The sequence below is a fragment of the Cydia fagiglandana genome, chromosome 18 (assembly GCF_963556715.1).
Source record: "Cydia fagiglandana chromosome 18, ilCydFagi1.1, whole genome shotgun sequence".
Classification (NCBI taxonomy): Eukaryota; Metazoa; Arthropoda; class Insecta; order Lepidoptera; family Tortricidae; genus Cydia; species Cydia fagiglandana.
Genome location: NC_085949.1, coordinates 9049948 through 9077293, shown reverse-complemented (window position 1 = coordinate 9077293; position 27346 = coordinate 9049948). Strand labels below are relative to the sequence as shown.

Below are 27346 nucleotides of genomic sequence, written 5' to 3'. Positions count from 1 at the left end.
ATAAAATAATATAATTAATCTGTATCATGTTAATAAATCTTGATCTAAATCCGATGTGATGAGATGAGGTAATGAGTGGGTCGTTTTATTTAAGTTAAGGTCAATGTGGCTAATTCCGTCATAGTGGATATTCCGCCCACGAGCGTATATTTCTTTGATATTCAATCGTAGAAAAAAACCATTTGCTTTTGATTGCTGAAACTAAAAGCAATCGCTGCTATTTTGACGAAATAATCAATGTTGATCGTTGTTCGAGATTTAGAGAAAAACGGTAGTGGACTGATTGGCCCCTATGACGGAATTAGTCACATTCATTTGAGCCCTATTTTTAGGTTTCCGTACCCAAAGGGTAAAACGGGACCCTATTACTAAAAAGGGGCCCACTGATTAACAGTCCGCCGGACGGTATCGGCCTGTCAGTTAGGACAAAATTTTGACAGTTCCGAACAACTGACAGGCCGGTACCGTCCGGCGGACTGTTAATCAGTGGGCCCCTTAAGACTTCGCTGTCCGTCCGTCCGTCCGTCCGTCCGTCCGTCTGTCACCAGGCTGTATCTCACGAACCGTGATAGCTAGACAGTTGAAATTTTCACAGATGATGATGTATTTCTGTTGCCGCTATAACAACAAATACTAAAAACAGAATAAAATAAAGATTTAAATGGGTCTCCCATACAACAAACGTGATTTTTGACCAAAGTTAAGCAACGTCGGGAGTGGTCAGTACTTGGATGGGTGACCGTCTTTTTTTGCATTTTTTTTTGTTTTTTTTTGCATTATGGTACGGAACCCTTCTTGCGCGAGTCCGACTCGCACTTGCCCGGTTTTTTATTTTGTGTTTTTCTACTCACAATCACAAGCTGATTCGATTATACCTATTTATATTTTTTCATAGATTTTAAGGAAGAAACACAAAATATATTATACAGATTTTGGGTCCCTTTTCTTTTTCTAAGGATCGAAAGTGCTCGTGAATTTTAGTAGAAATAGTATAATAATTCCAACATCTGAAAAGTGTGTAGGTATTGTACAACGTTTGATTAAAATGTTCCCGGTAAGCATTGACTTGTCTCCATTTTTACTGTCCCTATTTTTATTGATACAGTTTCGGCTAGGTCACGTAATCATAATTAAAATGAACTTTAAACATGCCGTCCGAGTTTAAATTGGATATGAACCGATTTACCTAGTGTTTATAATATATTACATCTGTAGCAAAAACCAGGCAAAACCGCGAACTCGATATAAAGGAATAAAAACATCCCACTGAAAAATGTGCACCCTTACCTGACTCGTTTTGCAAAAACCTGTTACGTAGAACAAATAACTTTAGAAAAATATTTCCTTTGAGGAAGACCACCCAAGCTAAAATGAAACTAAAGCTGTTTACACACGAAGACGCCAGTATTATTGCAGGAAACTTAGGACTGCCAACATACTAATAGTAGTAGTAATCTTGGCCTTATTTTCGAACGAATATAATATAAGTAAGTATAATTCGCGTGCGGACAGTTTCAGTAAGAGGTAGTGTCAAATTATTAAAGTATAACAAATTCGAAGGTGTATTTTCTTATTTGTCAACAAACTGCAGCATTAAGCATTTTTTATTGTAAGTAATCATCATATAAAAGACTACCCGTAATTGATCTACGAGTCAAGTGCTAATGGAAAAAACACTATGACTGCCACTATGACAAACAAGCGATCCTCTACATGTTGAAATTCCACTCACACGTCATGAGATTGTGAAAAAACGGCGTAAACAATAAGTTCCAGAATTTGGTTCACTTTACGTGCTTAAGCAAGCCACTGACGAGCCTTCCAAATGGATGCCGTTACAATGGATTCATCCGAATGGACGGCATCTTAATATTAAACATTGTACGTTTTTGACATTCACAATTTCCTGGACTGTTGGAAGGCTCGTCAGTGGCCACCTTATCATAGGCCAGGAAATATTGAAAAGATATTGTAATGACAATTTGCTACCGTCGTCACGTTCATGTTATTTTGATACACGCATTCTCCTATTTAATATTTTCTCTTTCCTTGAATAACTGAAGTTACGGGCAAACTTTTTGGCAGGTGTTAAAACTTCAGCCAAGAGCATGTCGAACCATGCTCAATCTAAGGTTCCTTTAGTTACAATAGGCTACCTTGAACGGGGCTTTTAGTAAATAAGTATCAACATTTCAAGTAAACCTTTGCAGGACTTTAAATACATCTTTTTACTAAGGGAATATTTATGCTAATAGGTAACTCATAACAGCTAACCCATCGCTATTATAGTTTTCATTAAAAATATTAATTAAGTTCGACAATATAAATAAACATTTCGCCATTATTGGGGTACCTAATCGAGCAATTATACTCACAATAACAAACCATGAAGATAATTGTCGCTATAATATGACATCAATATAATATGACGCATATATTTTAAGCACATGGCACTGGTATACATTTATTCGTGTCCAAGTGAGCTGACTGAGAACGTAAAGGTCATAACATGGTATCAAATCTACGTCCAATATGAAAACGCCTTCAGGGCGTTGTTAGGGTTTCCCACGACCACAGTTCAATGTTTGTTGAAACGCCACGCAGCAGGCTAAACTATGTAATGTGATTTCTGACGATGAAGTTGGATAACAACTTTCAGAATTACATCATTAGACCGTAGCTTGAAGGCAGATTCGAACAAATAAATTGATGTCAATTTTAGTGTCTTCTTGATATCACTCGCTTGCACCGGGCATCTAGCGTGTACCTACTATGTGTGTGTAGTAAATATAGAGCGTACACTGGACCGCCATAGTAATCTTTTGCCTCTCCCTGTTTAGACATACCCAGAAGTTAAAATCGTGGCTAGGGTACGAGTTCTCGAGTTCCCGCTTATGAGGAGTATAGTTTAATATACAATCGTGTCAAGCAGCGTCGCCTGAGATAAAACTGCCACCCTAAATTCCTGTGTTCTTTTTCATTTATTATTAAATTGTACGTATTGTGCTGCATTGTTACTATAGCCTACAACTACTAAATGTGTACTCACAACCATGCATTATCGTTTCCATTGCTCTGAGGGTGTAGGTACACCTAAAGATAGACAACCGCGAGCGCTAATGAAACCACACCGCAGTGGTTCACCGCGGCAAGGTAATCAGGAAGAGGCTCGAACGAAACTACCAATTTAAGTATTTGCTTAGATTACGTACAACTCCGTGCCGACTGTTATTTGTTTTACACAGGATTAGGAACTAGGTTGTGTGTTTTCAGCGCTTAAAATACTTATTTATAAACTGTGACGCTGAAAAGTGTTTGTGTCAAATATGAAGTTGGGAGTTACAGCCGTATTCGAACAATGAGATACGTCAAATACTAGATATTGAAACGATATGGATTAGATATATCAGTGTCAAACAAGTGTCAAAATTGGCATTTCTTCAAACAAAACCGTCACTTTTGACACTTGTTTGACACTGACATATCTAATCCATATCGTTTCAATATCTAGTATTTGACGTATCTCATTGTTCGAATACGGCTGTTAATTTGGTGGGTAAGTAGAAAAATTATGCTGGCTTGTAACAGGGCTGTTAATGTTCGTAAATTTAAAATTGTTTTGCTACCGGTGGGCATCATCATTTTCAATATTTTACATACTAGAGACCATTTTAAAATATTTTTATTAAGTATGTATGTATGTATGTACCTTTAACAAACTAGTCACTTGTAGTCAAACTGTTAGTGCACGTATTCAGTCTAGACATTGATTAAATTTGTAACAATTTGGCAAAGGATCTCACGGCTGTCTAGCGTTTAGTAAAATATGGGTCGTTAGACTTAAAGTTTCTATCGACTAGCTCTCCCGAGGCACAGATATACGGGAGGATGTCTACACATAATCCGAATTTAGGCACTAATATATTTTGGACTAATCTGAGCGCAATCATCCAATCGGTATAACGTACTTATAAATACTAGTTTGCTTGATAGGGAAGGCAAAAGAGGTGATAATTATGGGAATCAAATTTAGCACTTAAGACATGTGTCTTATTTCTAAGTGATTTTATATAGTTTGGATATAAAATTCTGCAGGTACAATTACAATCTAGTTTCGGTAGTATATGCAGGGAGCGTTTAAATATTAAAGTAGAACAGACGTAACCAGGAAATGATTCCGCTACGGGTTTGAATTAGTAAAAACAAAGAAAGCAGAGCAGTTGGCGTTTTTTTACAACTTTTAATGAACCGTGTAGAGACTATGCTGAACCAACCACAAAACTCATATTCGTATTTTTCTTGTTTCAGGCTAACCATGAACCGGCTAATCGGCATCACACTTATCACCTCTATAGTACCAACCGTCTACTCCGAAAAAGACCGAGAACACCAAGGCCCCCAAACATGTGGGGGTCACTTTAAAGGCCCAATAGGCTCCTTTGGCGTTATTAATACTCCTAATTTCCCGAACGCCTTCACGACGCCAATTAAGTGCAAGTGGGTGATCGAGCGTTTGAACGACACGGGAACTATATCGATATACTTCACGCAGCAGTACACCACTACTGGGCTGACGTTTACGGAGTACCTGTACTACGATGAAACGTACAAGGCGGGGGAGAGGCGAGCGTTTACGGTGACGGAGGAGAACATCACTAGGGTGAAATGGCTTCAGGTACGTTATTTTTTGCCCTTTTTTCTAGATAACATCAAAGATAACAGAGTGTATAGAGGCGGATTGTCCAAGTGATTCATGTAGCCACTGTAGCCATCTTTCGACAGAAGATTAAAACTATTAGAACGCCATTTGACTTTGATCCTTATTCTTTCACTGCATATGTGTTAACTTGTTAATATTAAGTATTATTAATATTAACGCCATTTCCTCGACTGTAGGCCAATCTTTTCGAGCGATGGCGCCATAACAGTAATTCAATCCTGGTCGGACAAATATGCTTTCACGCGAAGTACGAAGAAATTGATCTTTATTATGAGGCGGAGAAATAACGGTGTCTTGGGGTTAAGGGCCCGCGGAAAGGGGAGTTAATATAGTACCACATTAGTGTAATTTTTCAACGTAACGAGTTTGTCGCCGACTGTACGGCCGCAATGAGAATATATATCGCGAAATTATTTACTTTGAGACGTGTGTCTACAGCAGTGTACGGAAACCGAGATAATGTTAAAGATACATTTTATTTGTCTAAGTACGAGTACCTATGTACGTTCCGCAACTTAAGGGGCCCACTGATTAACAGTTCGCCGGACGATATCAGCCCGTCAGTTGTTCGGAGCTGTCAAATTTTGCGTTTAACTGACAGGCTGATATCGTCCGGCTAACTGATAATCAGTGGGCCCCTTTACTATTGTAGTCACTCTTATCGCCTGAAGATTGTAGAGTGATAAACATCGATCAAACAGCGCTAAAAATATATTCTTCGTCCTCGCGTTGTCCCGATTTGGCCACAGCTCTTAGGAGCCTGGGGTCCGCTTGACAACTAATCCCAAGAATTGGCATAGGCACTAGTTTTTACGAAAGCGACTGCCATCTGACCTTCCAACCCTGAGGGTAAACTAGGCCTTATTGAGTCCGGTTTCCTCACGATGTTTTCCTTCACCGAAAAGAGACTGGTTAATATCAAATGATATTTCGTACATCCGAAAAACTCATTGGTACGTGTCGGGGTTTGAACCCGCGACTTCCAGATTGCAAGTCGCACGCTCTTACCGCTAGGCCACCAGCGCTAAAAATATATGTATAGCTTAAATAATAAATCAGTCAAGCCTTAACAATAAGGACATAGGTCTTGAATGTACATGTCAATCTTTGCACAAAAAGGTTTATTGACTCTGTCTACTCTAGTGACGAAGGTGCGACAGTAAAGAGTTACTAAAATCTTTAAAAGTACTCTCGTGTGGTTTGAGTTATAAAAGTTAGTAAGTAAAAAAAACTTTTTAACTTTTTATCCAGTGAACATAAGAATTTTTTTATTTTTATTAAATTTATTATTAATAACACATCGTTATAAGTCAGTATATACAACAAGTAAAAAGAAAAAGTGAGTAAGTGAGAATAAAAATGTAATCGATTTATTTATAATTACAAAAACTTTACTAACATGTATATAGGTTAAATTTAATTCATGTCCTCCTCCTTGCATCGGTTTCCTCATCACTGAGGGTCATGATGTCGTGAATTCATGTACTGACTTTTTTGTTGTAATATAATTTTAGTAGTAGTAGTAAACACTATATTGCACAGTTTATAGTACAGCCTGGCAAAAAAGAGTAGAAAGTAAAAGAAAAGAAAAAGTGGCAACACTATAATGTCGTCCCTTTCAAACCAATATGTGTATATAAGAAAACGGGACGACACTACAGTGTTGCCACTTTTTAGGGTTTTGTACCCAAAGGGTAAAACGGGACCCTATTACTAAGACTCTGCTGTCCGTCCGTCCGTCTGTCACCAGGCTGTATCTCACGAACCGTGATAGCTAGACAGTTGAAATTTTCACAGATGATGTATTTCTGTTGCCGCTATAACAACAAATACTAAAAACAGAATAAAATAAAGATTTAAGTGGGGCTCCCATACAACAAACGTGATTTTTGACCGAAGTTAAGCAACGTCGGGCGGGGTCAGTACATGGATGGGTGACCGTTTTTTTTGCCTTTTTTTGCATTATGGTACGTAACCCTTCGTGCGCGAGTCCGACTCGCACTTGCCCGGTTATAATTTCTACTCTTTTTTGCCAAGCTATGGAGTGAGCACTCTATGCTTAGGTACTTATTTCTCTATACAACAGTGGGCTTTAACAGCAATTTTGTAAAAATCACATCCGCTGTGCTTTATCTTCCGGTGCAATTTTCTTTGTATATAAATTCTTCGCTGCACCAACTTTTGCAATATTTTTCCATGCATTTATAATGCAACAGCGTGATATATGATATTGTGGAAAAACGCAACAAAATTCCAAGTACACTACGTAGGTATTCAAAACTGTGGTTTTTTTTTTACTGAATTGGAAAAACATATTAACGCATTCGCTGCGTTACGGGAAGCATTTGGCTATATTGGACTTTCCGCCGGTGCAGCAGCTATCTGCGCTTGTCTTACCCCCGGTGCGACGGTGGTTTTTCTATGTTCTCGTGTAAGTAAGAAAAAGATGACTATACTCCAGATATTCTAACTTCAAGTAAATTCTATTTAAAAAAAAATGTACGGGAAGTATTTTTGCGTAACGCACTGAAAGGTATTTTTTTTCTGTAGCGCGGCACGGGTACTTTTTATCCGTACTCCATCACCCCGTACCGTACCGAAAGGTGGGTACGCAGCGCTCAGATTGGTCATAGTGCTGCGCATTGTTCACGTTTCCGCGTCGATACGACGTATTAATGCGACAATTCAAGACTATGACATCTATATTGAAAATTACTGTGTACAGTAATTTACTGTAAAGGCAGTCATTTTTCCACTTTTAAATTTATTCTAAACTTAATAGCATCGTTCGCTGACGTTTCTGCTTGTTAAAAAATAATATTACCTATTCTAAAAGTCCGATCCCTTTTTATAATTATATGAGGATGAATGATATTTTTTTTAACACGTACAGATACCATGACGATAGTAAATATTTTGTCGATTATAAAAGTCGTTATCGATTCTTTAGTATCCCATCACTACTGTTATATACGGCCTGTGCGGAAGGGAAGTATATTCCCGTAAAATTAAGGGTTTTGAAAAATGCCTATATCTTTTGTAATTTTATACAGATCCGCGGGCGACGGCAGCTGTATATACACAAGGGTATAGCCTATTGATTAGAATGACTTTTAGTTCAAATCGATAACATTCCAGGTCTGTAGGGACCTTTAAAGTCAGGACATGGTACGGGAAAATATAGGTCGTGCTTGACATTCTCAATACGGGAACTATATGACTCGTATAGCACTGGCAGTAAGTTTAGGTTTTGCGCTGCCGCACCGAATGTGTTAATGATTATGTTTGAGATAAAATTTCTAATGAACAAGAGTAAAATTAATTTCATATTTTAAAATTTACGCGATTTTACTGAAGAATCTCTTATAAAAAAACAAACACAAAATCACGTTTTCTGCTAGCTAAGAGCTAGTTTACATGGGCGAAATATTAAAATTTCCTGGGTGTTATAAATACGGCAAATACGGAATCTTATGAATAGCATCAAGGCTTTCATAAAACCCGGAAGTGAAGGCATAATTAGCAGTAGGTACACAAGGTCCTAGGAAATGCTTTGAACCTACATTTCAGCTGAAATAATTTTCTTTCCCGAAAGCCAAAACAAAATTTAAAATTTTAATTACGTTCCAAATCTCATTATTTAATTTTTCTTACAACTTGTGACCCCATCTTGTCACCGACTAAACACTAAACCAACATATCTTATAAACAAATGATATTTCCTAAAAAATCTACAAACAGTTTACATTAAATACTTATAAATGTGTCTGCACGAGTAAGCAAATATTATGGTTGTACACAATCATAATAATAGTTCTGTTGTAGGCCAAAATCATTAGGTAGCTATTTAACTCACAATGCCGCTCTTGCACTTGTCGATCGATACCTACACCATCCGCTGCTTATGTTTTTCCTCAAAATCCCTTTTATATCATGTTTATATCCATGGCTTTCTAGATTTCAACAATACCTCATGAAGGGCCCTTTTCATTTAACCACAACAGCAAAAGATACCAAATGCCCAGTGCAACAAGAGATACAATGTTAAGTGAACGTCTGAAGATGGATTTAAAAGAAAAGCTCTTTTATAAATTGAACTGGGAACAGGAACATTGAATCCATACCAATATTGCAGGACTCCGACAGGAAAACAAGGCCATTACAAAAATAATTGAGAAATGTACAGAGCAATGGTAATTTCCCACAACGAGGGCATTCTGGGAAAAGAGACGGAAATTCTTCCGGAAGCGGGACAGCATCACATCGGTCGAATAGGATATTAATGCCCGGAATGTAGGCTCGTAGAACTTTTACGGTTTGAATGGCTCTTGGGTGGTCTCGGCTTTTCTTTTGCACTAGCAAATTTTGCTGGGACCTAAGTGTTTTATTTCAATTTAGTCTTTGCGCAAGATTTCAGTTGGGGTAAATGTTCATTACTTGCTTTTTCTATAAAATGCTTTGCGGAACGCTCAATGCTTAAAGTTCCAAAGTAGAAATGCTTAGTGTAGATTTTGTTTACTGACGTATTTCAAATATCAGGGATTAGGTCCGCCTACAAAACCAAAATATTCACATTCATCTTGAGAAATTCTCGTTACTTGATATGCTTAGCACCGCCTACGGGCTACTATTTTTAGTCAGCAAATTCAAAAAACCGGGCAAGTGCGAGTCGGACTCGCGCACGAAGGGTTCCGTACCATAATGCAAAAAAAAAAGAAAAAAAAAGAAAAAAGAAACGGTCACCCATCCAAGTACTGACCACTCCCGACGTTGCTTAACTTTGGTCAAAAATCACGTTTGTTGTATGGGAGCCCCATTTAAATCTTTATTTTATTCTGTTTTTAGTATTTGTTGTTATAGCGGCAACAGAAATACATCATCTGTGAAAATGTCAACTGTCTAGGTATCACGGTTCGTGAGATACAGCCTGGTGACAGACGGACGGACGGACGGACAGCGAAGTCTTAGTAATAGGGTCCCGTTTTACCCTTTGGGTACGGAACCCTAAAAAGGGTCAGCAACGCTCATGTTTACAGTAGAAATAATTTCAAAATAACTGCGGGCCGTAGTTACATTTAATAACCACGGATCATGATGCATTTCTATTCTCATCTGAACAACTTACCCCCGGCAATTTTAGACCCGCTTTTCCCGTGGCTCTCCCCAACACCTAAAATATGTATTATACAAAACATTTTGATATCACTCAAATAACCAATAAAACAAACTTGGAAACTCGATTTAGTAATTTTGTTATTCAAGCGACAAAACAAACATACGTCGAAAAGAACCGATTCAATTATTCGAATCGAAATGCATCCAGTTGGACTGTGTTTTATTTAATTGGGATAGCTAGTCCACATTTCGCATATGCACCGTCAATAATTGAGTTCTGAGATGATAAAGTGTACCGTTTTTTACGCCCGGACGTTTATCAATACAGTTGTAACATGGGTGTCCCATATAACCATTCCAGTCGCAGAATCATCAAAGTGGTAACTAAATGTCAAATGTGTCGTAACAGAGTCCACACAATGTGTCTAGAATTGTTTCGAAACAAAGTGTCGTCGCCGTGTGTACACTTTTCCGTAACAAGGTGTCGACACATTTGTGTGCACTTTGCGTGCGGTTTGCGACTAAATCTGACAGCAAATTTGTGACAGCAAATGTCAATATAAAATACCTCTTGAAAACCAAGGTTTGTCAAACTACTATTATTGTCTCGTGTGCTCGTAATTCTAGTAAGTCATCATGGGCGATGCGAATGATAAAAATCGACCAAAACCATATAAACACCCAACACCCGTCAACCTTTTACAGAAAAGTTTTTAAAGAAATGCAATACGCTACTAGGTCAGGCAACGAATGCTCAAATTAGTTGTAGAGGGAAATGCTCGGAACACAATTTTTGACTCCGTAACTTGGTTTGGACAAGTTAGGAGGTGAACATATCAAAAGTCCTCGGCCGTAGCCCTTGAGCGGGGGGGGAGAGAGGGGGCTTTGAAGATCCCATTTTCCGGTTTTTCGATTATATCTCGGAAACTATGCATCTTAGCGACATGGCCACTTATACAAAATGAAAGTAAATTTAATTTGTTACAAGTTTATTTAGTCAATTTTTTCCATATATTGAATAGTTTTTGAGATATCCGCTCTTGAAACTTTAATTAGGGCTCTCAATTTTATCTTGATCTCTACATCAGTGAAGGTGCTAGGCCGTGTTCCACAAAATTTAAAAACAATTTTTTTAGGGTTCCGTACCTCAAAAGGAAAAAATGGAACCCTTATAGGATCACTCGTGCGTCTGTATGTTTGTCCAAAGTCAAAGTCAAAGTCAAAGTCAAAAATACTTTATTCATGTAGGCCTAGTAACAAGCACTTATGAACGTTTTACATAATAATATATTATCTTAAGCTAATTATCAGAGCAATTTATTGAAGTTAATATTATTCCATAGTAATATTGGATTATTATACAGATCAAATTTAATACTAAGAATTTCACAAAAAGATCGTCAAACATAAAAAAAAATTGTATAAAAAATACTAGTCTAGAATGTTTCTAGAATAAAATCTAAATGTCAATAACAAATGTCAATAAAACTTAACAAAGAAGTACATACATTGAATTATCTATTTCGAGTCACCATTAATCCCACGTTGTTTTATCACTCATGTAGTCTTGTGTGGTATAATAAGCTTTAGAAATAAGTTTACGCTTTACATAATTTTTAAATTTATTAATTGATAATTCAGTAATATGGTTTGGAAGTTTATTATAAAATCTTACACAATTACCCATGAATGATTTTTTAATTTTATGGAGCCGTGTGAAGGGCACTGCGAGCTTATGTTTATTTCTAGTATTAATATTATGAATGTCACAATTTTTCCTAAAATTAACAATATTTTTATGTACATACAGAATATTCTCATAAATATATTGACAGTGCACTGTCATTATGTCAATTTCCTTGAATTTATCTCTAAGTGAGTCTCTATGGTTCAATTTATATATTGTCCGTCTGTCACAGCCTATTTTCTCGGAAACTACTGGACCAATTAAGTTGAAATTTGGTACATATATGTAAATTAGGGACCCAAAGATGGACATGTAACGTAAACAAATTGATTTTATATCCAAAAAATGACCATTGCCCCCCCCCCCCTTTATCTCCGAAACTACTACGTCTTAAATTTTGAAAAATAGTCCACAAATACACACACACACAAAATAGTCCTTTACCTATCACGATTATTAAGATGACAAGAAAACCTATTACAAATGTGCAGCCAAGCGCGAGGCGGACTTAATGTACGGAACCCTTAATACGCGAGTCCGGCTCGCACTTGGCCGGTATTTTTTAAACTCCTCTTGACGCTTAACCGCTGAACCGATTTCGTTGAAATTTGGTATAGAAATAGTTTGCGTCCCGGAACAGGACATAGGATAGATCTTATAACCAAAATCATCTTTTGAAGGTGTAAAAAGTGGCGTGAAAATTTGTACGGAAAATCAATAACCGCTGAACCGATTTATATGAAATTTGGGATGGTCTACAATTCTACATCTTTGATTTAATTGAAAATGATAAAAAACATGACTTCAAACCTAAACTTAAACAGTAAGTATTAACTTCAAGAATTCAATTCTGAATTCCCCCCTGCACCACATTTCACACCTTTAAAGGATGATTTTTGAGATAACTTATTATGTCCTGTCTCGGGAATCAAAATATATGTGTACCTTTAAATTAAAACTGTTCAGCAGTTTAAGCGTGAAGAGGAGTTTAAAAGAAAGTATTTTAATAAGTTTATATGTTTTTACTTCGGAATGGTGTCAATGTGATACCATAACTAAATTTGGTACTGTGAATTTATACGAAAACGATACCAAACATGGCCTCATAGCTTTACTGATGTAGAAGTCAAGATAAAATTGAGAACCCTAAATTCTTATTACTTGGCCTAACTTGTGTAGAAGGAAAAGGAAAAATAAAAGTCTTCGGCAGGAATATAAGACACAAATATAATTTTTAGAGTTACTATTTCAATCATCAAACATAAACATACCTTGATTATATTACTTATTCTAGTGAGAAACGCATAGATAAACAAAATCATTAAAAAAATTACAAGGTCGAAATGTCACGGAGCTTGTGTGAGTTATATGTGAAAAATAAAAACTTTTATGACAAAAAAATCTGAACATAATTTAAGAATCATCCAATTGCGTCGAGGAATCATCAGTATTTTTGCTTGTTTCATTACCTCCTTGCTTCTTTTTTTGTCCTTTGTATTCTGTAGCAATTGGTTAGATCTGAAAATAAAGATAACTTGCATCGTCACGGATGTCGATTTATAGGTTTTAGGGAGTGCAGAATTCGAAAATGATGACCATTTTATAATCCAAGATGGCGGCTACGCATTTTGTCATAAAAGTCGTCATGAATATCGTTTTATAGGTTTTAGGACGTGACAGGTCCAACAATTGTCTACATCACTGTAATTGACATCACAGGCCTCCATGGGCTACGGTAATCGCTTACCATCAGACGGGCGGTGTGGTTGTTTGCCACCAACATGTTAATTAAAAAAAAGCTCCACTATATCGCCAGTTAATAAGTACTTATTTTGCGAAGCTAATGACATTTGTCACAATTGTCACAAGAAATACGACAATTGTCACGAAATTCCGACACAGAACTCAAGAATTACCTACCGAAAGTTCTTTGAAATTTTGTGACAATTTTCATCATTATCATCATAAACATCGCAAGAGAAATACCTGTTTTTTGCCGATATAATAAAGTTTTTAAAAATAATACAATGATGGTGACAAACAGGAATACGGCCCGCCCGATGGTAAGCGATAACCGTAGCCCATAGATGCCTGTGACGTCAGCAACAATGAGACTTGTCGAAATGTCGCACCTGTCACGTTAAGTCACATTGTCACGCCAGGGAATACATCTGAAAATTGTGTGTTCCCATTTGTCCCCATCCCGATAAGGTAGGAAAAAATGGGAAATATTTACATGCAAATCCTATTCCATCTGTTCCCTACGGAGATAAATGGGAATACATCCGAAAATTGTGTGTTCCCATTTGTCCCCACCCCGATAAGGTGGAAAAAATGGGAAATATTTACATGCAAATCCTATTCCATCGGTTCCCTGCGAGGATAAATGGGATTACATCCGAAAATTGTGTGTTCCCATTTGTCCCCACCCCGATAAGGTGGGAAAAAATGGGAAATATTTACATGCAAATACTATTCCATCTGTTCCCTGCGGGGATAAATGGGATTACATCTGAAAATTGTGTGTTCCCATTTGTCCCCACCCCGAAAAGGTGGGAAAATTGGGAAATATTTACATGCAAATCCTATTCCATCTGTTCCTTACGGGGATAAATGGGAATACATCCGAAAACTGTGTGTTCCCATTTGTCCCCACCCCGATAAGGTGGAAAAAATGGGAAATATTTACATGCAAATCCTATTCCATCTGTTCCCTGCGGAGATAAATGGGATTACATCTGAAAATTGTGTGTTCCCATTTGTCCCCACCCCGAAAAGGTGGGAAAATTGGGAAATATTTACATGCAAATCCTATTCCATCTGTTCCCTGCGGAGATAAATGGGATTACATCTGAAAATTGTGTGTTCCCATTTGTCCCCACCCCGAAAACGTGGGAAAATTGGGAAATATTTACATGCAAATCCTATTCCATCTGTTCCCTACGGGGATAAATGGGAATACATCCGAAAATTGTGTGTTCCCATTTGTCCCCATCCCGATAAGGTGGAAAAAATGGAAAATATTTACATGCAAATCCTATTCCATCTGTTCCCTGTGAGGATAAATGGGATTACATCCGAAAATTGTGTGTTCCCATTTGTCCCCACCCCGATAAGGTGGGAAAATTGGGAAATATTTACATGCAAATCCTATTCCATCTGTTCCCTGCGGAGATAAATGGGATTACATCTGAAAATTGTGTGTTCCCATTTGTCCCCACCCCGAAAAGGTGGGAAAATTGGGAAATATTTACATGCAAATCCTATTCCATCTGTTCCCTACGGGGATAAATGGGAATACATCTGAAAATTGTGTGTTCCCATTTGTCCCCGAAAAGGTGGGAAAATTGGGAAATATTTACATGCAAATCCTATTCCATCTGTTCCCTGCGGGGATAAATGGAATTACATCTGACAATTGTGTGTTCCCATTTGTCCCCACCCCGAAAAGGTGGGAAAAAATGGGAAATATTTACTTTCAAATCCTATTCCATCTGTTCCCTGCGGGAATAAATAGGAATACATCCAAAAATTGTGTGTTCCCATTTGTCCCCGCCCCGAAAAGGTGGGAAATATTTACATGCAAATCCTATTCCATTTACGTACAACAATGGCCCCCTGTCAACTTCCAACCGAGATTTAATCGATAATTTATTCGATTAATATTCAGATTAATTCAATTTCAATCTATGTTAGGTCGACTAAACTAATCGCGATTAAAATTTGAGGATTAACTTTTTTTATTCCATTAATTAGTCGAATAAACAGTTAATCTATTAAGTCCCATCTCTGACCACGGCATTTTTACACTTTGAGAATATCTGAAAACAAATGAACACAAGGAGCCATTTTGCAAATCCAGTACCTTTGTTATTACTTTTGACAGCGCGTGTCATGTGTCTACACAGAGTCGACACAAAGTCGAAACATTTGCGACTACTTTGTGACTGCAATATTTCTCAGACTTAAACCATATTTATACATCATAATTAACAAGTTTCGTAGTATGTAAAGCGTTATTTCTGTTATTTAAGTATAGTATACGCATCGAAGTACTAAAAATGCATCAAATAATATAGTTATGAACACAGGCACTGAGAAGTAAACAATTTCATTTCCGGCTAAACTAAAACAATGTGGTGGCGCGTTGATTATATTACACTTAGTTTATCAAATCACTCGAGCAGTTTAATTCCCCATAATAATTTAAGTCCTATTGTAATATAAATGCAAACAATATATAATTACGTCTTGTAATCCGTTTTAGAGATGGCGTATTAATGTCACTTATTTTTATTTAAGTATTTTTCCATCTGACAGTTTCCATTTGACAGGAACAAAATGAACGAATGAACGAATGATTTTGGCATAAAGTAGTCGCAAACCCGAAACAATGTGTGCACACGGCGACCACACTTTATGTCACTTTGTGTCATGTGTCGACCCTTCCCCATTTCTGGTAACTGTGTCGACACGGCGACGACTCTGCGACTGGAATTGTGACCGAAACAGACGGTGTCGACACAAGATGTGTCTACACCGCGTCGTAACGGCGACTGGAAATGGTTGTATGGTGTGTATGGGTAAGTACGGCGCCAAACGTTCAATCAATGGACTCTGATGCGATTGAACTCCAAGTACGAAAACCAGCTTTGAACAACTGTTAGGCAACAGTGATTGCGAATTGATAGACGTATTTCAATGCCTTTTGGTCTCACTCTGACCTATTAGTAAGCTTACGTTTAAGGTTTTTCCCACCGTAGATCGTATGAAATTTATAAGTAAGTATTGAAAGAAATCAGTTTGTACAACACGGATTAACACTAAGTAAATATTTAAAGAAGGCAGTTTATAGGACACTCAGCTTCAGAGCCAACGGAGAGGAGAACCCAACAATTATGTAATAATCAAAAAGTACTATACAGAGTGTAAATAAAAATATGGAAGCGAATCAAAGTACGAAATAATAACCCTTTCATATTAATTGCAATGGACGTAAAGGAAAATATAGAATTGACAATTCAATCAAAATTGATTCATTCAATACAGCGTATTATTGGTAATATTAATTATGCAAATTCCTATACTAATCAATTAGCACTAATCCATATTACATAGTACCGCTAATACTCGACGACAGTATCGCGTGTCTATTCGGAAACTTCGCCCCAGTATTATACATTCCTGCGGCATTTTGCGGGGCGGTCTTTTTGCCTCAGTTAGGGCTCGTGGTCCCCGTAAAACGTGCTCAGAATCCCAATCACCTTTCACGATAATAATAAGATATTTTTTAAAGACAACCGACAAGTTATATAATAAATATCGATACAGTATTTTGTCCCTGAACTTGATATTAGGTATTAATATGATTTTTTTTAATTGACTTCGATAACTAATAATGAATACTCTGTAGGTGTTATACCTATAGGTAGGTAGGTACCTATGTACAGTCAGCAGCAGAAGTTGCTAAGCGGGCGCGGTGTTCACACGCTCTTAATCTCTTAATAATTGTTTATTGTTTATTAACAAACACCACACAAGCTTAAGACGCTTTCATGCTGCATTATAAGATTTATAAAGAATTTACAATATATACTTACACAAAAAGTTAAACATCGCAATCTAGGTACAAACACTTAAAAACATATATAGAGCTGCGGAAAACGAGCCTGGAGAGTCATAAAAGACATCTATATCGGGTCTTTGCACTGATAATTCGTTAAGGAGTGAGAGTGCCCGATTGGTGGGTAATAAAGTCGCGTCATGATCATTTTCAACACCTGGCCCGCTTCGAACTTCTGCTGCTGACTGTATATACATTTACTAATTACTAAAAGATTATGATAATTTAAGTATAAACTTGTTGGCATTTTAACATAGGTGGTTTTAAACACAAAGTAACTCACTAACTATATGCAAATTCTTATTGCGAAAACATTCACATTTTAGTGCTAGAAAATGTTTTCAGAAGTGTCTAAAACAGTTTCGCAATGAATCACCTAAGGGAAAATAAATTTATATGCAAACAATGTTTAGAGCGCAGACTCGTCACTAGGGTAATAAAATTGTTATTTTGTATCGTCTGAGCCCTGAGACAGCAAACGTGTGTAAATACATTTTTATTTTCGCTTTTTGATAAACGAGAGCACATAGAATTACGAAGATATTTAGTACGGTGCGCTGCCATTACGCCGAAAGATTCTGGCCTAATTTCACTTTCCAACCACTTATTGCAGTACTTATTTACATATTAACAGTAAAGGATGACTCATGTTAGACCGAGCCGGAGCTTCGGAGCTTCGTTTTCTATGGAAAGAACCACCTGATCACCGATCAGCCGTCATAGGAAATGACATGCTGGACGCCCCGGTCCGGGCAGCGCCCGGGCACGGCCCGGTCTAGCGTGAGTCATCTTTTACTGATTCATTTATTCTTTATTTATTATTAATCACAAGAACGGTTACAGTAATACTTATATACCATTTACACTTGCTACTACTTATACAAGTTATATAATTATATCAATAGAATTTTAAAAAATTAACCACATCATAACATCATTAAAAGTTATACAATTATAACAATATAATCTCACATTACAAGTTTTCCATTCATCATCTATTCATTCATTGAGACACTGAGCCACTAGCCGCATATTTCGCTTACCCATCACTTCAGTTTCTGTACTCCGGGCTGACATGTACCCTTTCCGATAGGTACGCCATCGGTATCGCCAAAAAGGTTGATTCCGTCCGACCCCTTTCAATTCACATTTAGCGTGTTTATATCTCTTAGTTTTCCGATCATCATTTCTTATCCTAAAAGAAATTTTGTACTTATACTAATCTTATATTTTGTAAGTCAGTGAGTTACATATAACCAGCAATTGTAGAAATTAATTTAAAACAGTTTTCCGGCATAATGTTGGTACCTATTAAAGAGACAATAACAAATTTAATCATTTTGTAACCTAATTGTATAAAGACGAGTAAAGAAAATGACGAGGCTCCCGGGCTTTACCACTGAGGGTTTATGTTTCAATTTATAGCTTCTTTGAAGATAACAGAATAATGAAAATCGCCATAAAACTCTCTTGAGACTCTTATAAAATCCATATCAGATACTTCTACATACCTCTCCACAAGACCAATAAATAGGCTTTTTCATTACTCCTGACAAGACTTTTAATAATTGTAATTTCTGAAATGAATTTGCCGGTTTTTTCTCAATAGGAATAAAATACTGGCATGCATGGTATGAGGCATCGCGGTGGTGCTTAGACCTCTCGTTTCATATCGTCTACATTCTACAATGATTATCCTTTTCGCAAATGTTATTTAGGTCGAAGATGAATTAACTTGCTTAGTTTAGCGCCTAGTAAAATTCCACGTTGATGAAGTCGCGTACTGAGCTGAAGGCTGCTAATGATAAAACCGGGCAAGTGCGAGTCGGACTCGCGCACGAAGGGTTCCGTACCATAATGCAAAAAAAAAACAAAATAGAGCAAAAAAAAAAAACGGTCACCCATCCGAGTACTGACCACTCCCGACGTTGCTTAACTTTGGTCAAAAATCACGTTTGTTGTATGGGAGCCCCATTTAAATCTTTATTTTATTCTGTTTTTAGTATTTGTTGTTATAGCGGCAACAGAAATACATCATCTGTGAAAATTTCAACTGTCTAGCTATCACGGTTCGTGAGATACAGACCTGGTGACAGACAGACGGACGGACAGCGAAGTCTTAGTAATAGGGTCCCGTTTTCCCTTTGGGTACGGAACCCTAAAAATTACCGCTCGACTCGACATATAAGCATAGGTACTAGTTTGATCCTACGGCCGCATTCAGAATGGACAAAAGTCTTGAAGACTAAATAAATGTTAAAAATTCTTTTGGCCTGCTTATTATGTAAATCGGCTTTCTATTGTCTGTATTTGTAGTCTATCAAGCCATTTCCTTTAGTGGGAAAAGGCAGCATAAATATATGCACGAAGCCCGAGGCCGGTGATGTTATAGTTCCATTTAAATGTGAATTTCTCTTTGTTTTCTACTGACAAAGTTGTTTGACCTACTATATTATTTATATTGGTCATATAACGAAAAATAAGTTACAATAAAGTTACGTTAATTAGTTTGAGCGTTCCACGCTACATAATTATGTTAAATTTACTCCCGCAAAACTACATACATGTGTACACACATATACCTATAATCATATGCCTATTTCCCGAAGGGGTAGGCAGAGATTTCCACTTGCTACGATCCTGACATACCTCTTTCGCTTCCTTCACTTTCATAGAATTCCTCATACACGCTCGCCGGTTTAGGGTGCTCTTGACCTGGCCTTTCTTCAGGATTTCCCCGATCTGGTTAGAGAAACCCATTTCCCGCATACGAGTAATTAAATGTTGACAGAATAGAAATCCGTTTTATGTAAAATGATGAAACATTTAAATATTTTATACACAAATTCAGATTGGCGTCTGGAGGCATTTTCTGATAGTAATAACAGGTTATGTATATGATCTGGATTTAATATTGATATGACCCGTCAGTGTCAAAAGTGACATTTCTTATTTAGGGAACATATACATATACATACATATTATTATAGCAAATGGAATCTAAATGTTGTAGGTATGGCATTGGCACGAAAGTTGTGTTAAATAATTTAAATATGCTTAATTTCCGTTAGTTCGGGAACAGGGAAGTATCAAACTTAACTTGCAAGATTTGATTAAAGTTTCTCTAGATGGGGCTAGTAAAGTCTAGCTTCGACGATCCTCATTATTTATGAGATATAAATCCAAAGGAAACAACTACAAAACGCTTTGCAGAAAGAATCCGTAATCGTATTCAAGTCTAGTTGTCGATCGCTCCCGAGTGGGAGTGCACAGCGAGGTTCAAGATAACACCATCCTAAGTGATGCTTTAGCCCACCTGCTAAGAATAGGAAACAGTGAGCTGAAGTGATTTTTAAAGCGATCGCCCAAATGTTTGTTGCTGTAAGTAGTTAAGATTGTATTCTTATGTTACAAGTAGTTATAAAATAGAGAGAATAGCTGATCTGAAACGTTACTCAGATTTTTAAACTTCAACTACTTCAACTTTGCTACACTTGCGCATATTTCACCGACTGATTACAAAGTGTGGAGCAAGCCTTATCGAGTACTCTGTAAATATGGCCAAAGTTATAAAGTTTATCCGTCTGTCTTTGCTCATGGCATAGCTTAAATCTGAAAGCGGAATGGTATAGCTAGTGTTCAGAAACTTCCACTTTATGAGCACATGATCAACATTTTGTACGCAGTCGTTATACAAAGCCGGAGTTTACAAGTTTAAGGTACGGTTTTGGAGCGAGAGCTAATTTGTTGTCTAGATGTTAGTTTCTTATCGAAACTGTTCAGGAGTTCGTTGTGGGTTGAGTCGGGGATTCGGCTCAAACAGATGAGTTTGCATTTACAAACATAGGTACTAAATGTCGGTTTAATCTAAGGAAGCCTGATATAATCAGTGATTTATTTCAGTGCACTAACTCTTAAAGATGTTACTAGATCCAGCGAATGCACTGCGTGTGAGCAAATGTGGTTGTTGTAGAATGTGTGCTGTTCGGAACCAGACTAAATCAATATTACTGCTACAGTGTTGCAGGACGACATTACTGCTGACTGCATTATTGCTGTAAATGTCAAAAATCCGGATAGCAACATTGATTCTCAACCGTGTGAAGCGGACTCGTGAGTAATTTTTTTTTAACTCCAAACGCAAACATTTTTGTATTTCCTAAACAGGTCATATTTACACATCAAGATGCATTTTACATACAAATAATAACAATAAATGATCAATTTAATTGATCAATCTTATCACACATACAACATATTTTGTGCACTGACTAATATTTAAATGAACCTGTATAGAAATTAATTAATTAAATAAACTCTTTACATTTACAAGAAACCACGCTATCACGGCACTAGTGTGCTTGATGAAAATATTCTATTGTGTTATTTGCCGAGATTAAAATTCATACAGTTTATAGTGGAAAAAAGCTCGAGCACTTTTTAAATAAAGCAATATCCTCAACTTTTCCACCTGCGCATATTTTCTTTAACCTTTTGTTGTACAAACTCTTAATATAAGACATTTTATTATAAGTGCTTCTTTTTTGCGCTGTTGGAATCTAAACGAGTAGCTTGTTCTAGAGCCGGGCCGCCAAGCGCCGCGAGCACGACAACATCAAAGACCTCTTTAATACGTAGCTACACACTGAATGCTTCCAAATAAACCCTTTATATAGATGAAGACAAACGAAACTTAATGGTTTCCTTTATGATTCACAAGATCGGTGTTACATGTTTCTGCTACAACCGTGTTATATTTTAATGCGACAAGAGTATAAAACGAGATGACGACCAGAAGCCCGTTTCATTATTAACACAAACGAAAAGGGAGGCTTTCGTAAGGAAATTTCTAAATTAATTTCTCAGCTATTAAAAATATCGTTGTAATAATTTGGTATCATAAAATATAATATATAGGTATTCTAAGTTAGAATTTCTAACAAAACAGAAATGTGAAAATCGACCCACTTTTCGTTTATATATTTTTAAATGTGGGGCAGCCAAGGATGCCAAGTCAGGAAATTAAATTAAAGGAGTTAAAAAAACATTGTATAATAAATACGGGCAATAAGGCAATAAGAAAACGATAACAATGAAGGCAAACTTCAAAAGGATAATGAAACCTTAAATTGTTCATTCACAAAGTGCAAAACGCACTTAAACTGTTTCGCTTAAACAAAATTACCTTGTTATTAATTTTTACACTGAATCGTTTCATAATACAAATGATGAATAGTAGACAACAAAATAATACCCATGGGTAATTTTGGCTAGCGGATCTAGACACGCGGCAGCGTGTCAAGCCAAGTTCAAGCAAAGGAACCGGCTAGCCAGCGCCGAGTGTAATATTACACGAACCACTTGGTGCCACTTTTGACCCTTCTATAACTCAAAACATCTTTGACGTAAACACATAAAACTACGTGTGTTTAATTATATCCATAAGGATATGTAGAAGCCCAAATTTCATGAAGCTAGCTCAAACGGTTATAAAGATATGAAGGTCAAAAAGTCGTAAATTTTAAGACTGACTTATGACTTATAGTACCTAAACCTAACCTACTTCCAGATGACCTAGAAGGATGAAATTTGGAATCCAGCTTGGTTATTGTGTGTAACCGTAGGAAAAAATCTAAAAATAAAATAAAGTTAAAAAATAGGGGGGGTCCCCATACAAAAAAACCACTTTTTATTGGGACTGACATATAAGTACCTAAACCTAACCTACTTCCAGATGACCTAGAAGGATGAAATTTGGAATCCAGCTCGGTTATTGTGTGTAACCGTAGGAAAAAATCTAAAAACAAAAAAAAGTTTAAAAATAGGGGGGGTCCCCATACAAAAAAACCATTTTTTATTGGGACTGGTATAAGTACCTAAACCTAACCTACTTCCAGATGACCTAGAAGGATGAAATTTGGAATCCAGCTTGGTTATTGTGTGTAACCGTAGGAAAAAATCTAAAAATAAAATAAAGTTAAAAAATAGGGGGGGTCCCCATACAAAAAAACCACTTTTTATTGGGACTGACATATAAGTACCTAAACCTAACCTACTTCCAGATGACCTAGAAGGATGAAATTTGGAATCCAGCTCGGTTATTGTGTGTAACCGTAGGAAAAAATCTAAAAACAAAAAAAAGTTTAAAAATAGGGGGGGTCCCCATACAAAAAAACCATTTTTTATTGGGACTGGTATAAGTACCTAAACCTAACCTACTTCCAGATGACCTAGAAGGATGAAATTTGGAATCCAGCTCGGTTATTGTGTGTAAGCGTAGGAAAAAATCTACAAATAAATAAAAGTTAAAAAATAGGGGGGGTCCCCATACAAAAAAATATTTTTTTATTGTAGCGTTGGAACCGTTACAAGCAGATATTTGAAACTACCCCAATATATGTATTATTATATTTGCTATATTAAAATAAAGTTTAGTCAAAAAATAAGTGGTGTCCCCATACAAAAAACTTTTAATACGCTCTAAACAACCGGCCAACGGTGTGTCGTCGGCGGCGCGCGGTACCACATAATTATACAAAGAACAGAAGTAAAAACCATACAGCGGAAACACAAGAAAAAACATTAAATCTCAATACCTGCCTAGTTTTCTTTACAAAAAGTATTGATATCCCACCAAAAACATAAATGTAAAAAAGGAGAGCCAAGTTCAATACAAAAATTATGCTTGGCTGTGGGGCTCGCCGCAAAAAGAATGGAGATCTAAATGAGTGCCACTGCCAAGTTCTATGCAAAATCCAAATATGTATTTATAGGAACAAAATAACATTATAAACAAGTATTAAACTCTATTTCTTTGCTTTATTGGATACCTATAACAATTGCTGTTATTTAAAAAAATGTGAGATCTTAAAGTAGGTTAGATTTGGCTTGGCCAGGTTTTATCAGAATTACAATATATATAAAATGATTGATATAATGAAAACTGGCCAAGTCAAATCTAACCTACTTTAAGATCTCACATTTTTTTCAATAACAGCAATTGTTATAGGTATCCAATAAAGCAAAGAAATAGAGTTTAATACTTGTTTATAATGTTATTTTGTTCCTATAAATACATATTTGGATTTTGCATAGAACTTGGCAGTGGCACTCATTTAGATCTCCATTCTTTTTGCGGCGAGCCCCACAGCCAAGCATAATTTTTGTATTGAACTTGGCTCTCCTTTTTTACATTTATGTTTTTGGTGGGATTAGTATTAGAAAAGGCATTTCAACTGAAGAATATTCAATTATTTATACCAGGAGAGTTTTATTTGATCTGTATATTAAATAGACCAAACAGATAAATGTTGAGTATTTTGAAAGAAGCCGGACTGGATTTTAGAGATAGGACAGTTATTTACCAACTGTATAAGGAGCAAGAAGCATAGGTGGAGATTGGAGAGGAAAACGGGAGTGCAAGAATCAGGCAAGGTGTCAGACAAGGGTGCCCACTTTCACCACTAATATTTAACATATATATAGAGTACGCAATTAAGAAAATTAAAGAAGCTGACAAGGGTGGGGTCAAAATGAATGGGGAAACGATTCACTTTATCTGGTTCGCAGACGACATCGCAGCATTTGCAGAAACAACAGATAAACTAATAGAACTAATATCAACAATGGATACAATATTTAATGAATTAGGTTTGAGTATCAACTGCAAAAAACAAAAACGCTTACCACTACAAAATGCAATAGGCAGCATACACCAATAGTGATCAAAAATATACCCATACAAAATGTGGATTGTTTTAAATATTTAGGTAGTTTAATTACAAAGAACTCCAGATGTACGCCAGAAATTGTTACACGGATAGCCATGGCAAAAAAGGCGTTTAACCAGAAGAAGCAACTCTTAAGATCTAGTTTGTCATGTAAGAGCAAAAAGTTGATGATTAAGGTATATATTTGGAGTATCGCACTTTATGGTAGTGAAACGTGGACTATGACTCAGAGAGACCGAAAAAGACTGGAAGCTTTCGAAATGTGGTGTTGGAGACGTATGGAAGGTATAAAATGGACGGAGAAGATAACGAACGAAGAGGTATTACGAAGAGTGAAAGAGAAGAGGATGATATTGAACACCATCAACAACAGACGGGGAAAAATGATTGGACATTTGTTACGGCACGACAACTTCTTTAAAACCATCATAGAAGGTAAGATAGAAGGAAAGAGAGGCAGGGGCAGACCAAGACGTAGCTATATAGACCAAATAAAAGAAATAGCTGGTGTCGTGTCGTATCAAGAGGTCAAAGCTATGGCTTATGAGAGGGAGAAATGGAAAATACTCCACCGACAAGAGGATACCTCTTAAATTGAAGAAGAAGAAGATTAAATAGACCTGTATTGTACAGACCTCAATTTATGCATTTCGTCATTTCTTTCAAGTTCTTTGCATGTATTCATTCGCGTAGTCTTGGGGGATACTTATACGTAAATATAGTTTTTTTTTGTATACCTAAAAGTAAAGGAGAATTTTAAGTGAAGATATATTTAACATTTAATAATTATACGTATATATACATTTTGTACAAACATTTGTGAGATAATTACTTCGTTAAAGTAACTTCATTTGTTTGCATTGAAAATGTAACGACGCAAATGTTGAATATAAAAACCTATTGTTATATAAAAATATTTTCGTTAAAATAATAGTAAGGTAAACGTACTAGTGCTCGACATGCTAATGCCCAATAGATGCTGACACCTCTATTGACAATGACTTAAGTTTCAAGATGACATGTACTGGGGCCGCGTCGAACACCGGTAAGTTTACCCTATTAATATATACAATACAGACAACATTACAAATTACAACACACAGGGCTGTATTGTTAATTTACTACCGATAAATATTTACAACCAAACCATTCCCAAACACTAAAGGCGCAAAATGTAAGTTAAAGCGAGTAACGGCAAGTCATGCACCCACTTTGTATTCAGTCAGGGCCGACTTCCAGCTACTGGAGTCTAGTGACTGGCAAGTCCATGTGTGCATAATGTATGCGCCGTAATGCCTTGGTCTGCTCGCGTTAAAAATGCAAACTCTGGCGACATTTGGTGACTTTTGGGATGCTTTTACACGACAGAGATGCTTTTCTAACATCAATAGTTAATGTAAATCAAGGAAATGTAAAGTACCGTTAAATGGGGTGAGTAGGGATTACAACGGTAGTTGGGTTATGAATATGAATGGGGTGAGGAGGGATGTTAGGGGGGAGAGATGGTATTTTTAGACCAGTACGGCTACCATCACTTTGGCATTGACATAAACGCTATCGTGAACGTAATTTACTTTCTATTTATCTCGCTACTAACATATTAGTGCGAAAGAGATATATAGAAAGTAAATTACGTTCACGATAGCGTTTATGTCAATGCCAAACTCATGGTAGTCGTACAGAGTTATCACATGGTTACGTAAATACTTTATTCTCTTGAGAAGCCAAGCTATTGTAATATTGTGTCAATTCTAGCAATTGTCCCATCTCACTTAATTCCTATCCCCCCTAACCCCAACTGCGGGTTGCGCTGGGATTTCCTACTATTTTTTTTTGTGTTTATCGTTGAATCTATGAAATGAAACGACGGATTATCATTGAAAAACTTAAGTTTATACTTACTACCGGAACACTTTTCGAGTGTATAAATCAACGTGCCACATATAAAAATAAACTTTTATTAAGGTTTGAACTCCGAATTTGTCCCAACTCACCCCATTTTTCGGTAACTAATAACGAAGCGAATATTTAAACCAGTTGCCGTATTTGGGAGAGTAAATTTGGACATGACATGACTGTGTACCTGTGTAGTTAATTCATTTCAAGAACCTGTTGTCTATTTTTAGCGTAAAACACTACTTTGTCTAACATAACGACAATGCGGCCAAATCCACCTGCAAGATTTTCCGCACCACAGCTCGTTTTATTAAAAACACTTTTGTTAACTTCATCGATAAAGCAACGAGCTTTTAGCTCCAGCAGTCAAAAGCAGACGGGACGCTGTAGCCTGTGGTTGAAAAACAAAAAACGTGCAACAGATTTGGCGGCAATTACTTTAGGTACATAGGTTTTTGCAAAGTTTTGCGATTAATATTGTTTATTGTTTTTATAAACGTCTTAACAAGATTACCAATAATTCGTTTTACTATTACCTACAATCAATCAATCAATCAATCAATATTTTATTTGTC

At 36.6% G+C, this 27346-nt stretch overlaps 1 protein-coding gene and 1 long non-coding RNA gene across 2 annotated transcripts in view; one reads left to right on the top strand and one right to left on the bottom strand.

The window, feature by feature from the left end:
• LOC134673532 (uncharacterized) overlaps positions 1–5752 on the bottom strand; it is a 207594-nt gene extending 201842 nt beyond the window's left edge. Inside the window, exon 1 of the long non-coding RNA XR_010099495.1 lies at positions 5701–5752. This is a non-coding gene — a long non-coding RNA (uncharacterized LOC134673532). The remainder of the gene's footprint in view (positions 1–5700) is intronic.
• LOC134673531 (uncharacterized) overlaps positions 1–27346 on the top strand; it is a 461710-nt gene that overhangs the window by 228741 nt on the left and 205623 nt on the right. The window contains exon 2 of the mRNA XM_063531531.1: positions 4309–4675. Coding sequence (XP_063387601.1) covers positions 4309–4675 — 367 coding nt within the window. The remainder of the gene's footprint in view (positions 1–4308; positions 4676–27346) is intronic.